This window comes from Plecotus auritus (genome assembly GCF_963455305.1).
Source record: "Plecotus auritus genome assembly, chromosome: 6".
Lineage (NCBI taxonomy): Eukaryota > Metazoa > Chordata > Mammalia > Chiroptera > Vespertilionidae > Plecotus > Plecotus auritus.
In genome coordinates, this window is record NC_137773.1 from 85,757,600 (window position 1) to 85,773,783 (window position 16,184).

The following is a 16,184-nucleotide window of genomic DNA, read 5'->3' on the forward strand; positions in this document are numbered from 1 at the left end:
GGCAGCAGGACTCATTTCGGGGGCTCCATTTTCAGAAGTTGGGCAGGTTTCTGGGCTGGGGTGTGGGGAAAGGAAGGAGTTCATGCTCACAGGCACCTGAACTTCCAAATGGCGTGCTGCCCCTTGGGGAGGCATACGCCGTGGGAAGGACTGAGGGTAGCCTGGTAAATCCTTCCAGCCAGAAAGAGCTTATCCCTGGCTAAGACCTGGGACCTCAGGAAAGCCACGTGGGCAGGTCCCCAGCCCTGGGTGGGCCAAGGAGTCTGGTCTCTAACTGTGAGGAGGTCAGAATGGAGTCTCCGAAGGCAGCACAGGGCCACGTGACTGTCAGCGTTCCAACCTGCCTCTAATTTCCAATGGTAAAGGGGTACAGTTGCACCCTAGGAGGGTGTTGGTAGGGGGTGTGGCCTGCTCTACAGAGGAGGGGGCTATAGGGGATAAAGGGAGGCAGCCTGGTTCCTTCTCTTGCAGCCTGGGTTCCCAGTGGAAACCCCAACCCCTGTTTTCTGAATCCCTGAATGGAGGCCAAGAGAAGGGGGGAGCTCCTTGGGGGAGGGAGGAGGGCCAAGATGCTGGCAACCCTTCGGAAAAGGAAGCCCCACGAAAAGTCCAGAGTCACACTGGAGACAGGATGGAGGACGTGGAAGGCATCCCCTGAGGGAAGGAGTGGGGGCAGGGCAGGGAGGGGAGACAGAGGGGCCATGCTGACAGACGGGGGTGTGATGGGTGGGGCTCTGAGATGGGGGGAAGCTTTCTGGCAGGGCTGGGTGGAGGGTGAGGGGAGTTGGAAGAAGAAAATGGGGTCTTGGCCAGCCAGCGGACGTGGTCCAGGCCAGCCACCGCCACCAGCATCCACAGCGAGGCATACGAGTGGGATGCCCGATGCTGCGTTGTCATGGAAACGAAACACGATGGGGGATGAGCGCGGGGAGCTAATTAATCAAGGACAGAAAACAGCATCGACGTCCAAACCAGGAGAAACTAATGAAGAAATAAAGTGGAAAAAAGGAGAAATCCAAAACACCAACCAAACAAAAAATTCTTCCAAAACAAAACACCCAAAAGCAAGAAGAAAAACAACAACAACAACAACATGGAATGGGTGTGGGGCTGAAAATCGGGGTCTGAAAGGAGGAGGGCTGTGGCTTCCCCAGGGAGGTGCCCCCCACCCCTGGCAGAACACAGGGTCTGGCCCCCCTACCCAGCACCCAAGAGCCTCAGCGCCACAAAGGTGACATCCTTGCAGAGAAAGAACCTTCGGGGCAAACCAGCCCGGCCCCACTGGAGTCCCCTCTATAAAGCCCCTCTAGGCCCACTTCTCATTTAGGGCTGAACAAATAGGACCAGACACTGATTGCGCAAGAAGACCCACTGCTCGAGGCCTGGCTGAGCAGAGGTGGGGGCACTGCGGTGGCTGCAGAGCCCTGTGGCCTTGGGAAGACCCCTCATCCTCCTGGAGCCTCAGTTTCCCCATCTGCAACGTGGAGACAACCTGTGACATCCTGAGGCCACTAGGCTGCCTGGGGCAGTGCCTAGGACAGAGCTCAGCCGAGCACAGGACGAGTGCCATTTCCTGCTGGACTTCGGGCTGCTGGGAAGACCAATTCGATTCTCCACTTTAGGAGAGTTTGGGGATGGATTGGAATTAAAGCATTTAAAAAAGGAAATAGTAAGAATTCCTATTGAATCTCTATCTCGCTGGATCCCCAACCACATTGAGAGGCAAATGTTCTGATGCCCGGTTGTGGATGAGGGCGTGGAGGCTCGGAGAGGGGCCAGGGCTAGCTGAGAGACACAAAGGAAGTGGCGGGGCCAGAGATCAAAGCCAGGAATGCCCGGCCCCTGCCTTGGATAAAGCGATAAAGTGAGCCTTCTCTTCTGTCACCGTGGGGAGTAGCAGAATCATAGCCAGGTGTCCCTTCTTGGCATTTGGCTCTTGGAACCTTGTGTGTCCTTACCCACTGAGGACACCAAAGAGGGCAAAAGCACCCATCCCCTATGCACAGCTGTCAACTGGATAGTGCCCAGCGACCACCAGTTGGATAATAACCAACAACCATCATAATAAATGCCCAGAGCCTTCAGTAAAAGGCTTACACGGAAAGGGATTGCTGGAACATCAAAGGGCGTTAAGCACTAGCTTTAGAATTTAAAGATTAAGCGTGAGCCCAATTTATCCCTCGGTAAGGCTCAACATCCCGCCCAAAAGACCCTGTTCACATCTGATCTTAAAATATCTCCCCTCACGCCCAGCTGGCGTGGCTCAGTGGTTGAGCATCGACCTATGAACCAGGACACGGTTCGATTCCCGGTCGGGGCACATGCCTGGGTTGCAGGCTCGATCCCCAGTATGGGGCATGCAGGAGGCAGCCGATCAATGATTCTCTCTCAGCACTGATGCTTCTATCTCTCTCTCCCTGTCCCTTCCTCTCTGAAATCAATAAAAAAAAATTTAAAAAATCTTCCCTCAGGAAGTATCACAATTTGGAAAGTACCTCTTTTTCAGAAGTAGAGACAAGGCATACATCTTGAATATGTAAAAGACTTGCTGTGTGAGGTTGTTAACTCTAAGTCAGTTAAATGTGGGAGGGCATTTATCAACCACAGTAATTTTAGTGCCTAGAATCCCCAACATGGCCAGCAGCCATCAGTTAGATGGATCTGCCAATAGCTATAACAGCTGACGCCTAAGACACTTTGCCCACTTGCTTTCTCACCACCCCATCCTCTTCTAAGGGTGGGCCGTGGGAAGAGGGCTGGTTTGCCACGAGTTTGGAGAGGACTCTGCCCTTTGGCACCAGGTGACGCAGACCCCCCCAGGGGGGTCTCGCAAGGTTCCCAGGCATCCTCCCAGCTGGCAAGGACGGGCGGCTGACCCTGTGTTCTGCCCAGTTTGGTGCTGACACCCACCCACATCATCTTTCCACCCCCGGCTGCGAGATTGAGGTGCGGGTGAGAAAGTAAGGTGGGCACGGAGCCCACGGGACAGAGTGGCCCCGCGGGACCCCCGCCCCCAATTACCGACCTGAATGGAGGGTCCAGGCGGGTTATAAGGGGACCACACCAGCCTTGGTCCTCAGCACGCTCCAGCTGGCTCTTGTTTCCAGCTCTTCTCATCACCGAGTAGCCGGGGGTCCCAGCGGGGGGACCCGCATGGGTGAGGGGTCAGGAAGGTGGGCGGTGGGGGGGTGGCGGGTTTGGGAGGGGGTGGGTCGCTTCAAACCCCGATTCACATGGAAAAACAACTCAAAAACCATCAAAGCAACCGGGAGACGACCCCTCCCCCAAGCAGGAAGAGGCAGAAACTCAAAAACCAAAAGTGGGGTTCAGGGGAGAAGGGTGGGGGAGAGGGGAAGGGGAAACTCAAAAGTGAAGTGATCTGGTTGAAGCACTAGGTAGGGAACTCGACAGTGTCAGACATCTCAATGGTTCAGCAAGCCGCAGCTCCGAGGGGTGGGGGTGGGGCTCTGCTGGGCATTTTGGGGTGAGAGAAGCTACTGGATGCTCCTCTGGACTCCAAAATGAGGATGAGGGTGGGGAGGGCAGGGGAGAGATGCCAAAAGTTCTGCAGCCTCCACGGGTTGAAGCTTAGATTACACCTGTCAGGGGAAGGGGGGGGGCTCCGAGGCCTAATTTCAAATCCCGCTTCTCAGCCCCTCCATTGAACCTCAGCCTGTAGCCCAGGGAGGGTGGGTACGGCATGCCCTATGCCTCTTCCCCCCAGCCCCCCACCATCCTGCCTCCCTCCTCCCTCCACCAGCTCCCTCCGCCATCAGGTAGCATGCAAGGCCTGGAGGGACCTGGCTGGACCCTTGGCCCACGGGCTGACCAGCGAGCGGCCTTGGCAAGTTGGCATTTTGAGCTGGACATTTTGCTGCACTATAGATTTTTCTATTGGTGTTTATTCTTTAATACCCTCTCTCTCCCCATGTTTTTTTGTTGTTGTGTTCTAGCAGATAATGAGATGAGATCTGGCCAATCGACGGACTCCCTGGCCCCTTTGCTGCAGCTGGGACGCGGGCTTTCCAGATGACGAGGTGTAATCTAATGTTCCCCTCACCCCCACCAAAAACAGAGGAAACAGCAATGCAAAGAGTGTGAGGCAGGCAGCAGGCGAGAGGGGTCTAGAGCTCAGTGTTCCTGCAAAGCGCCTCCCTCCCGCCGCCCGCCAAGCCCACCCTGGAGCCCCCTCTCTCCTAGGGATAGGGTGGAATGAGCAGAAGGGCTGGGTCCTGATCGGCCATCGCCTACCCCCAGGGTCAAGTCCGGGCCCTTGGGGGCAGCGTGGCTGGGTATAATCGGCAGAACTGGGGAGCTGGCCAACACTCCCCATTGGAAGTCTTTCTGGAGATACAGGAGGGGAGAGGGGTTCCAGGCCCTATATCTTCAACTACTCCTGTTTCGGGGGACCAAGCGGTAAGGGGAGCACTTAGAGGTCATGTCCACTAATTATATGGCTTGAGTGCCAGAAATTTAATTTTAAAAACAATCTGTCCTATAAAATTTCATACTATGAGTTGATATGAAAAGACCAGGGGAACAGGTCTCAAAGGAAAGGTTCTGAAGAACACCTCGGAATTGGGCAATCTAGATCTCCCTCTGGTGATGGGCATCGAGTCCCAGGTTCTCAGCTCAGCATTCGAGACCGGCGTTAAGTGACGCCAGCCCCACATGGCCTCCTCCAAAACCCTAATCGTAAGTCCCTGGAAAGTGAGTTATTCCCCATGTCTCCAGCTGCTCTGAGTTCTCCCTGCATGTCTGTCCCCACAACAGAGGTGTGTGGCACACCATTTACTGGGTCCTGTGTATCGTGGTTCAATGATGCTCCGTTGCTAGACCAAGTGGGAAAGACACCATCTTTGGCCACTAATTCATACCTTAATGGCTTATAATTTTAAAGACAAAAACCAGCTTTAACAGCCAGGGAGTATATAATCTGGTCATCTTCCCACCTTGTCAAAAGCCGTGGCTGCACCTCCCCAGGGGAGTTCTGGGAGCGTAGCTGCCAGCTGCATTACAAAATGGGCTTGGTTTTGACTTTGGTCCTTTGGATCTCAGAGATGCAGTTCAAGGGAAGGGCAAGTCTGAATATCCCACCCCCTAAACAACCCAGGATCAGCAAAGCTGGAGACTGTGAATTGAAAAAAAGAGTTAGATTTGGAAATTCTTTGCAATTAACTCGCAGGGCTGGCTGCTCTGGCAACAATGTAAATGCTTGTAGCTCTGAGGGCAGAACGTGCCAGGTGGCCCATATCTCATGGGGTGGGCTGGTTCCTATCTGCATGGGTAGCCTAGCACCCAAAATGGGCCTTTTTGCCCCCCTTCTGATACTCTGGCCACAGAACTGCCTAGGGGAATGACAGGGCACAAGAGGAGAGACGTGGCTCTGGGGAGGCCACTGATCTCACGGGGATGGGTTTGGAGCCAGGAGAAAATGAGATCATGAAATGGCCTCAGAAAAGCACTAGCAAAAAATGAGATCTGAGCAAATGAATTAGCTTCTGCCCTTCTTTTCAAAGCACTTTCCCATAAGCCATATTATTCAAACAGGGGATCTGTGAAGTACGTAACAGGGAAACTGAGGTCCCCAAACAAGGCCAGTGCCTAGTCCAGATCATTTGCTTGAACTCTTTACTTCCCTGTTCTACACAATCCCGCCGGCCATCTCTGTTGTGCCATGAACTACACAGGGCACTTGAGGAGCGTTCACTAGCTTGATGGAATCCTCCCAACACCCTGTGAGCGAGACATACTAACGACCCTTACTGTTTAGATGAGGAAATGGTGACCAGCCAAAGCCACACAGCCAAGAAGCAGAGGCAGGGTTTGAACCCTGGTCTGCTGGAGCAGAGTCTGTGCTCTCGCCACTAGGCAATACTGCCCCCGAAGTCCAAGTGGTCTTCAGAGACCCTCAGCTCCAATTCACTGGGACATGATTTTGGTAGAGGGGCTGGGAGACCCCTCTCTTCCATCTGTTGGAACTTCTTTGAGGGTCAGCCTGATGCTGTCACAGTGGATTAAAAAAGACAAGAGAAATACATCTCCTCTTTTTGCATCCAAACTCCTCTTGCCGACTTGGCCCTAGGCTTAATAATTGGGAGTTACATAAAGGGACAAGAGCGGGGGAAAGGTGACCCCAAAGAGGCTGCCTCTGGCCTCAGTGATCATCTATGCTGTGTAGTGGCTGGGGGCTGGAGATTAGAAATCTAAATGGGTATTACTGGAGACTGGTTTGGGGGTTGGAGTGGGACTCTCAAGGACTTGCCATTATTCAAGGGAGGGAGCAAATGATGGGAGCATGCATCTCTGAAGGTTTGCGAGAGTGAGAGAGACACAGAGAGAAAGAGAGCTGACAGAGAGAAAGGCAGAGAGAATCGGGGAGGCAGAGAGAGGGGCGGAGAGGCTGTGTCCAAAGTTCCCTTGGGTTTTCTCCAGAATTCCACAGTTCTGATGCTCAGGGACTCAGAAAGTGACCGTGCTGTATTTCTGGACAAAAGACACCTGTAACTAGACCCAGAGCCTGCGAGGTGGTGGGGGAATCAGCCAACGCAGCCGGGGAAGCGAAGGCGTGACACTGAAGGCCAGGATAACTGGCGAAGTACTTCCAAAGTCTGTCATGCTATGTTTTCTGACGGGCGGTTCCGTATTTGGGCCCAGCCAGGCCCCACAAAGTCACACAGCAGCTGCTGTTCTGAATGCTGTGGAGCATGCGTCATCTTGGGAGGATGGTCCGGTTTAAGGTAGCCACTTCCCACATTTGGACTTGTCACTATATTGAACAAGAACTCAAAATGCCGACGGCCCATTCAGCTGTACTTCAAATGCCTGTTTTTTGGGGAGTTGTTTGGGAGAGTGGGAGGTGGTCTCATGCTGAGGCAGAGGATGGGAACCTGCCTGCTTCAGTCCCCTTCCCACATTGCTGCCTGGCAAGGCTGAGGTGCCAGATCTGGGTAAAAGGGCGCTGGCTGGGGAGGGTCAGGCAAATTGGGCTGCTCATCCCACACACCCCACCGACTTACGACCACCTCCCATCATCTGTCTATGCCCTCCCCGCCTTGAACCTGGGCGGTCACTTTCTGCCCAGCATCCCAGCTGTGGGACGTCCACCCTCCCAGATGGTAGTTGGGACAGGAACACTGGCTTTTAAGTCACAATGCGTTTGGAGAACAACCACAGAACAGCTCAGCCCAAGAAACCGAAATCAAATAGCACAGAAACACAAGACAGAACCAAAGACAAAATGCTTTGGAGGAGGAGGGGGCCGGGTGAAAGGGATAGGAGGGGGGAAAAATAACGAACTGATCGGTTTTTTCCCCCCCAAAATGAAACAAAACGAAACCAAAAATACCTCATAATTAAATAAAAGGAATAAAGAAAGAAAAATGAAGAAAACCAAAAGAGAAAAACGGAACGGAAGACGAGAAACACTCCAACAGAAGGCGTTGGGAATTCACCAAACCGAACCGACAAGAGTGGCATGCAGAGAAATTTTTACATTCTCCCAGCATGCATCAGGCCCAAGTTACCATGACGACGAGGAGTGCAAAAAACTTAGCAACATTACCAACAGGATGCATAGAGGCGACCACAATGCAAGCATCGCATGTGTGCGGCCTGCCCTAGGCCGGGCTGGGCGCGGCTGAGATTTTCGTGTCTTTCTGGATTTTTGCTCACGCTTGGCGGTTGTTTTGTTTGCTTTGCGCTTATTATTCGTATTCCGTTCTTTTTTTTTTATTATTATTTTTAGTTCATTTATCATTTTCCACGTGCGTGTCTGTGTGTGTCCATGTGCGTGTCTGTGTGTATTTCGTGTGTGTGTGTGTGTGTGTGTGTGTGTGTGTGTGTCACTTTCAGAATGTAAAAATGTGGGTAAAGAAAGTAAAAAAGAAAAAAACACACCAACCTTCTCGAAGCTCTGAGGGATGTAAAGGGGGTTTGATGCAGAACACAATGACATGGGGAGGAGAGAAAAAATAGGGGAGATACAGAGAGTAAAAAGAGGACTTCCCAAGGCTAAAAGCTGCAATCGTTTGTTGTTTTCTTTTCTTTAAACCAAAAAATAAAAATAAAATTAAAAAATAAAAAAGAACAGCAATGACCTTTTTCCTGTCCTCCACTCCTTCCTTGACAAACACAATCTATATTTGCCTTCCACAATTCTTTTTTAAGTTCAATTATGGAGCATCTGAGACCCAGGCAAAGATTGGGAGGCTGGATACCCCCCCAAAGGAAGGAGGCACATGCCGGGGACCCCACCTCTGGGGGGCTGAGGACACAAAGGCCCCTCCTTCCTTGTCATAGCCTGGCTAGAGGCCCGCCCCCACCCTGCTTGAACTCTGCCAGACTTCTACACCCCATCCCGGTGTTTGCAGAAAAATAAGCAGGTTAGACAAAGACCAGTCAGTTGGAGCCACGGACGCACTATAACTCACCAGAGGGGCCGTGGCAGCGGATCAAATGCGTGCCCCCTGCCCGCCCGCCCGCCTGCCCGCCCGCGTCCCCGTCCCCTCCCTCCATGCAGCCTCCTCCTCAGAGAACAGATGCAAAACCCAAGGTGCAGAACCAAGGAGCGGCTCCCGGGCCAGTGGGCTGTGTGCTCGGTAGGGCTATGCTTGGTGGGCTGTGGGTGAGGGAGGAACCGCCCCCCTCCCGGGTGAAGAATGCAGGGGCCTGGTGTGTCAAATGGGAAAACTGAGGCCTGGAGGAGGGCTGTGATGGCGTCAAGTGTGCAGAGCCAGTTGGGACAGCCCTGAGGTATGAACGGGCCCACTTCCTGGCAGGCAGAAGCTGTTTCTACCACAAATCTGATCAGAAACATCCATGAGGAGGCGGGAGGTGGAGGAACGAAATCAGTGGAGGAGGCGGATTAAAATTTCTGAAAGGACCGAAGAGAAGCAGCATAAGGATAAGGGGTCGCAGACACATCTGGGGGCAGGGGAGCCCCCAGGGTCTTTGAGGGGACCAAGGGACCCCAAAGGAAGTATGTGTAGTTGCTTCTGGGGCTTCCTTGGGAGGAGGGGGCTGGGGCAAGAGCCCCATGCCTCAGGTGGGAGAAGCCTGGCTGGCTTGACAGAACCCGGAGCTGGGGGCAGGTGCCTGCTGTGCCCTGGTCTCGCTCTGGCCCCCACGAGTCCTTTCTGAGGGTGACTGGGAGAGAGAGCACTGGACTCTAGGAAGACTGAGGGCCAGCAGTGGGGGGCACCCTCGAAGACCCCTCCCCAACTCTTAGATGGAGGGCGCTGGAGGGGGGGGGGCAGTGAGGCGAGCTACGAGGCCACGGATTTTGGAGAAGCGAAGCGAGCACATGACAAGGGAGGCACGCACACACACCACAGAAGAAGCTGACTGGGGTGGGCGGGCGGGTTGGGGCAGAGGCCTGCAGACTCCCCCGGCCCTGTAGGCTCAAGACTGACCTGGCCCCCCCACCCCCCCACCAGGCTCTGCCCTGTTCCCTCCTGCTACCCTCCTCCAAGTCTGGTACTCCACTCGGGCGTCCATCACAAGGCACAGGGGTGGGGACTTAAACTGCCCCATTTTATAGGCAAGGAAACTGAGATCTGGAGAGGGACGCTGCCTGGCCCAAGGTGCTGCCTCGAATGGGCACGGGTGCCCTCCTGCTCAGGTCTGCAGGGGACAGGGGAGCCCAGAGGCTATGAGCCCCAGGAGGAGGAGGATGGGATGGGGCGGGTCCCTGCCTTCGACCTGGATACGGCGTTCCCTACCTCGCACGTAGAGGTTGGCAGGCGAGGAGTAGCGCACGCCGGCGCTGTTGGTGGCCACACACTCATATTTGCCCTGGTCAGTCTCCTCGCTGCTCTCAATCTGCAGAGCCCCTGTGGGGAGAGGGGAGAAAGTTTGCCTAGTCAGGGGAGGCCCAGGAGTGCTCGGAGGGCTCTCCCAGAGCCCCATCTGGCCCGGCTCTTGTTCTGGCTGGGCCCGAGAGGCAGACGAAAGAGTTGAGTTAGCCTGGAAGCCCCAGCTGGGTCGGCGCGCCCCCCTGGCTCATCTCCCCACCCACCCCCCAACTCCCAACAACGCGCCTAGCCCCTACCATCCTGAACACACCACGCTCCCCAGAAAGCCTCCACTGTCACCGTAAAAGCAGCTGGTCATGGGGCTGGGGCTTCATAAACGGCCGCCAACATGACCTACGAGCTGGGGGAGCGTGTGCCATGAAGGTGTGTTTGCAAAAGCAAGGAGCAATGCTGTCCAGGCAAAGGGAGAGACGGGGTTAGCATTCGTAACCTGAGTCGTCATTCCGAGACCCTGGGGACCCGACGGGCCACCCTGGTGATGTGCGAACTGGGGAGCTGGGGGTGCTGTGCTGGTGTTACCCAGTGCCCGTGTGTAGGGGAACATACTAGTAGGTCTGGGTTCTTCACGTGTGTCTGCAATCACGGGCCCCAAAGCCCACAGTGCCATTAGTCAACGGAGGCAGGGTTGTCATTCTTTAAGGTTTTGAACAAAACTTCAGGACTGGGTCACCCCTGCCGATAGTTAAAGCAAAGGATGTTGAGAATGATACACATCAATAATGTTTGAAACCACAGGCCTGACTCAAAGGATTTGTTGGTCATGAGCGAATAGAAATTTAAAGGGGCCCGTTTTCTCAAGCACATTTACAACCACAGGCCCAAATCACAGCTCTTCGAGCCCTCGAGGTCAGTGAACACAGGGCCGAGTTCCCCTCAGCATGTTAGAAAGCACAGGCCCAAAGCCAACGTCACTTCCCATGAACACAGAAGAATGAATCAAACTTCTCAAAAATACGTGAAAGCACAGGCTGCGATCAAGCACTACAGTGCCCGTGAGCAAATAAAAATGAGCCCAGGACTTCCCCAAGGACACCTGAAATCAAGCCCTAGGGCGCACCCTCACTTCCACAAGTCAGTAAAGATGCGTGAACCTCTCTGAGCGTGCCTGAATCACGGGCCTGGACCCGAGAGCTCGTTGACCTGTAAATAAAGACGGGTGAGGATCTCCGAGTGGGTTAGAATCCCAGGCTCCATCAGAGTCCCTGGCACCAAGAGTCCGGAAATCCAGGGAGCAGCAGGGATCTCAGCAGACCCCACCTCCTAGCCTTGTTCGAGGCTGTCCCAGGGGAGTGACGTGGGACACGTCACGGAGGTGGAGGAGGGTCTGCCCCATTAACATTCCTACCTTCCCCAACTTCCAGGCTCTGGGAAGCAGGAATGCAAGTATTACTGCAGAGGCCCAGAGAGGGCAGAGAGGCTGCCCCAAGTCACACTGCATTTGGTAGAAACACCGAATTAGACATGGACTCTTTCCTAGGGCTCCTATCCAGGCCCATTCTAGTCCATTCTCTGGGGCAGTACCCAGGGGCTAAAGTCAGACCTTTGAGACTGCCTGTCTCCCGGATCCCTCAGGCTGGAACCCCCAGACCAAAGCTGCAGAGCTGGGAGACCCCTCTGTACACTCACTTTACCAATGGGAAGATGGAGGCTGGAGATGGACAAGGGCTGCATACAGAGCCATGGTCACCAACCTGGCTCCTCGCAGTCTGGGTGTGCATGGGAGGCGCTGCCCCTGCCTGAGCAGGAGGCGGCCCCACACCTGCAGCCCGGTGGCCTGAGGAGCCACCATGGCCGGACTCAGCCCTCGAGCCACAGACAGCAACACAGACACAGAGAATGGAAGGACTCTGGGCAGGGTGTCGAGGAGACATGTGGGTGGGGCCGGGGGGCCTGAGGCAGCCCCCCATGGAGTCTGGGGGCTGGGTGGGCAGCAAGAGAGCATGAGTGGGTGGGTGGGTGAGTAGAGAGCCTCTTACCTCGGATCGGAGTGCTTTCTGAAAGGGAAGCAGAGAGAGTCAGGTGAACGACAGGAGGCAGTCCTGGGGGCCGGGGGCCCCAGAGAGGTCAGGCCAGGCCATGAGCCGAGCCAGCCTGGGCCTAAGGACCTTGCAGACCCCGCCGAGGAGAGGAGGCAAGGCTCCTAGGAGCAGGGTGGGTTGGAGGGCTTGTCAGTCAGGAGGGCTTCCCACAGGCAGGCAGGCACTCCTGGGGAAGGAGGGCATCGAGAGCCCGGGAGGTCTATGCCGGGCCAGGCCTGCTGGCTGCCTTCCTTCTGGGTGGAGGGAGGGAGGTCAATGACCTCTCTTCCTTTTTTCCTTCTTGGGAGGAATAGGGAGCAGTAGGGATCTCAGGAATCGTGTTAGCGACGGTGGGAGACGGGTTAGTGCCCCAGGGCCGGGCATTAATAAAGCAAAGGGAAGGTGTTACAGACAGGCCAAGTAGGACAGACAGGGGAGGGGAGTGAAGGGGGTCAAAGGGAGAGGGAGGGCCCTGCAGTCTCCTTTACTTCCAAAAGGAAAAGAGGAAAAAGGGGCTATGTATGTGTCCATGTGGGTACGGGGGCAGACAACTCAGGGGACAGGAAAAGGAGGTCCCGGACTAGAGTGTCACCCTCTGTTCATCTTCTGGGGGGGGGGTATCTCCCCAACTCCCCCGATGATAGCTCATAACCCTGCTGAGGACAAGGGGACCACAAGGCCAGGGCAGAGATGTTGAGGGTGAAAAAAAACACCAGCTCCTTTGCATGGCCCAGGCCCATTTTACAGACAGGCAAATTGAGGCCCAGAGGGGCCAGGGAATTGTCACACCATGAGTCAAAAGGCAGGGGTGGGCCTTGAACTCAGCTATCCAGCCTATCAGGTTGGGGGCTCTCTAGCCTGAACTTTTTGGGAACACCGTGTTATCTCTTAAAAAATCCTCAACCTGACAAGGCCACCCTCTCCTCTTTACAGAGAAGAAATGGGAATTTGCCTCAGGCTGCAATGTGGAGAACTAGAATCTAGGGCAGTTGGGAGTCTAGGTCAGCCCTTGCTTTGGGCTATTTCACTACACATAGATGATGATGGTAGAAGCTAGAGACTAGCGAACAGGACTTCTTCCCAGATGCCCAAATAGACCATGGCCACTGTAGTGAGAGGAAAAAGATGTAGCCAAGGAAACATAAGAAGGAAAAATCATGGGCCGCTACCAGTCATTCTCACCTTAGTAAGAATTAGCCCAGCAACTGGTTTCAGGCTAGATGCTGGGAAAAGAGGATGAGCAGTGCCCATCATCAGCCCAGTTAGAAAACTCCCGTCTCACTCCAGCCCCAGCCCCCAGACTTCTGTAACTTCACTTCTTTCCAGCAGTGTCAAGGCCCAGAATGGGGCAGGTGCATTGTTATATGCAAAGCTCCTGATTTCCCCTCAGCACCCAATCTGGGGTTGGAATGGCCCCGTGTGGCCTTGCCTTTTTTCCTCTTTCCCTTTTGGGCTCCTCTCTCTGCAGCTCCCTGTTGCCTGGCTGGGGAGGGCAGGGTTAGTAAACATGCCACGTGGAGTGGGTCACAGTAACTGTCACGGTGGCTGTTAGTCTGAGGGGAAGGGACACGGGGACAAAGAGGGAATGTTAGTTGTTGACATGGTGAAGAAATGAGACTTACCAAAGGTTTCTGAACGTTTACAACAGAGGGACAAGAAAAAGAGAACAGGATCGTTAACGGGTGGTTATGCAGACGCCTGTAAACTCGTGGGTGCGGGGTGCGGAGTGCAAGTCAGAGTAATCGGATTCACAAAGCAGCTTATGTTCACTGAGCACCTATTATGTGCCAGGCGGTCCATTCTGGGCCCCTCACAATAGCGCCAGGGACCGAGACCCAGAGAGGACCTGCTCTAGGACACAGCTGACATCTGACCCCAGCATCAGGTCATGAGGTCCATGCTCTTCATCATTTCACTATATTGGGGAGACCATGGAGGAAGCCAACAGGGAAGCAACTCGATTCCCAAGGTTGCCATCATTCCCCCAGCTGAACCCCCAAAGCTGCAAATATCTCCAGACAGGTTGGGAGGGGTCAGGCTATCTCTCTCCCAGGTGCAGAAATTCTGGTCTTAATGTCTGCCCTTTTTCAGGGCCTGGGTCTTCCCTGGGGAGGGAAACAGAAAGCAGAGGGTGGGCAGACAGGCTCCTGGGAAGATGTGGCCGGACAGTGAGTAAGGGGGCATTGAGAACAATTGGGAGGCCTCAGGCATGGATGGCTCCCAGGCGGAGTCCTCAGGGGAAGGGGAGAGAAAGCAGAAAGAGGTGAGTTGCAACGTGTGTACTCACAATGGGCACATCCCCACCACCCGTGTCTGCACACACAAGTGCTAGGGGGTTGTGGCCTGAGATGTGTGCACGTGGGGGGACTGTCCTGGGTACGGGTGCACGGAAGGGACTAAACATGGGTACACGTGTGGCTGAGGTGCACACAGACAAGCTCTGGCCTGGGAGGGAGAAGGCGAACCATGTGCTGATGGCATGGCTGCATGTGCCCCAGACCAGGTCACACAGGAGCCCAGACACACACATGGACATGTCGTGAAGCAGGGAAAAACGGACACAAGACACACACAGCCCCAGACACATGGACTCACAGATGGGGCACGTGGGTGCTATGCCGAGACAACTGTGCTCCATCCCTGAGGTGACCAAGGCATTGTGCTCTGCCCCAAGGTCCCCTAGCCCAGCCAGGGCCTAGACAAGTAGGCGAGGCTGCCTGTCTATGCCCCATAAAGACAAACCTCCACCACCGTCCTCTGCCTGCCTTTGCCCATAACTTCCTTACGGCTTCCGCCTTGGAGACACTATGCCTGCAGCTCTCCATGGTTCCCCACACCTTCCCTGTCTGGGCCTCACTCTCTCCTCTGGGGACACCTACTACTTTAGCATAGAAGAGCCTCTCCCCATGCCACCTTCCATGGCTCCCATCATCTCTGCCTGTCTGTCCCCCTCTGTGTCCCCACTGCTGGGCACTGCAGACAGCCACCATCCTCTGTGCCTCGTTGGGAACTCACTGTGCAAAACTGAGCCCATTATGTGCCCACTCAGCATTAAAGAACTCTCCTCCTATGATCTACCACAGCTCCATCACCCCTGCCAGTCTGTGCCCCATAATATCCCCACTGGTCCAGCTCGGAAGACACACCCCATCATCAATGCCCTCCACAGCTGCCCACCATCTCCGCCTTTCCATCCCCCATCAGCCCACAGGGCCTGGGCCCTGGAGATGCTGCCCTCCCCCTGCTGCCCTCTGTGGCTCCCAGATCCTCCTGGCCACCTGCACTCACCTGATCTCAGCTGCTTGATGCGCCCATTGCTGGCACTGGGGTCCACGGGCAGGAAGTCCTTGAACCAGGTGATCTCGGGGTCAGGGTTGCCGCTGGCAGCACACAGCATCGTAGCCGTCCGCGTCCGCTCCACCACCTTCAGCTGGGGGCCCATGTCGATGTTGGGGAAACCAGGGGGCAACTGGTCCTCTGAGAACAGAGATGGGGAAAACAGGGCAAAGGCCCAGTTATCACACGCCACCCCTCCAGGGTAGGGCTTGGCACAGCCACCCTGGACGGGAGCCACATCACCCTATTCCCTCAGGGGAACAGAGGGCTGTGGTTGCGGCCCATTCAGGGGGCGCTGCATGGAGGGCAACTGGCCCCAGTCCCAAGTCCTGAATGCTAACTATGTGCCAGGCTCTGCGTAGGTACCTTCGTGTGCCCTCCTCAGAGAGGAGGCCTATTTCAGAGGGGGAAACTGAGGCTCTGACAGACACACACCTGTGCCAGGTCATACAGGCAGGACACGGCAAGGCTGGGATTAGCACCTAAGCCTAGCTGAGCCCGGAGGAGGCTGGGATGGCAGCTGCAGAACCCCCAAACCAGGCCTGGACCTATCGGGGTCTGAGGGAGCAGTAGGACCTTGTCTGAGGTGCTTCAGGCCCCGAAGCCTGAACGACCAAGAAGGTGGTTCTCATTAGTACCCATAACAGCACCAGAGGCTGATGCCCAAACAACAGGGTCTCAATTCTTGGCGCTCGGAGCTGGCCTATGCATGAGGGAGGCTGGTCTCCCTGCAGCCCTCTGTGCTCCTATTTCCATATGTGTGCATGCATGTTCACACATGTATGCAGCCGCACCCACACCTGTCCACATGTTAGCACTTCCCATGTGCATGCAGCTCTGCTGGGGTCCCCGTGAGCATGTGTGGGTGGCAGCCAGCCAGGGTGGAGCAGGCACGTGGGTGCTGGGGAAGGCCACGGCCGCCTGACGTTACTTCGAGCTCCTAATTAAACAAAATTGTTCATCACGCACCACATTGTGCCCTATTCCTCGGAGTTTAATTAAAACAACGGCGTGG

The 16,184-nt window shown here is 55.1% G+C and overlaps 1 protein-coding gene across 1 annotated transcript in view; it reads right to left on the reverse strand.

The window, feature by feature from the left end:
• PTPRS (protein tyrosine phosphatase receptor type S) overlaps nt 1-16,184 on the reverse strand; it is a 99,410-nt gene that overhangs the window by 35,253 nt on the left and 47,973 nt on the right. The window contains exons 5-6 of the mRNA XM_080674890.1: nt 15,122-15,310; nt 9,723-9,833 (exon numbers count right to left, since the gene is read on the reverse strand). Coding sequence (XP_080531016.1) covers nt 9,723-9,833; nt 15,122-15,310 — 300 coding nt within the window. The remainder of the gene's footprint in view (nt 1-9,722; nt 9,834-15,121; nt 15,311-16,184) is intronic.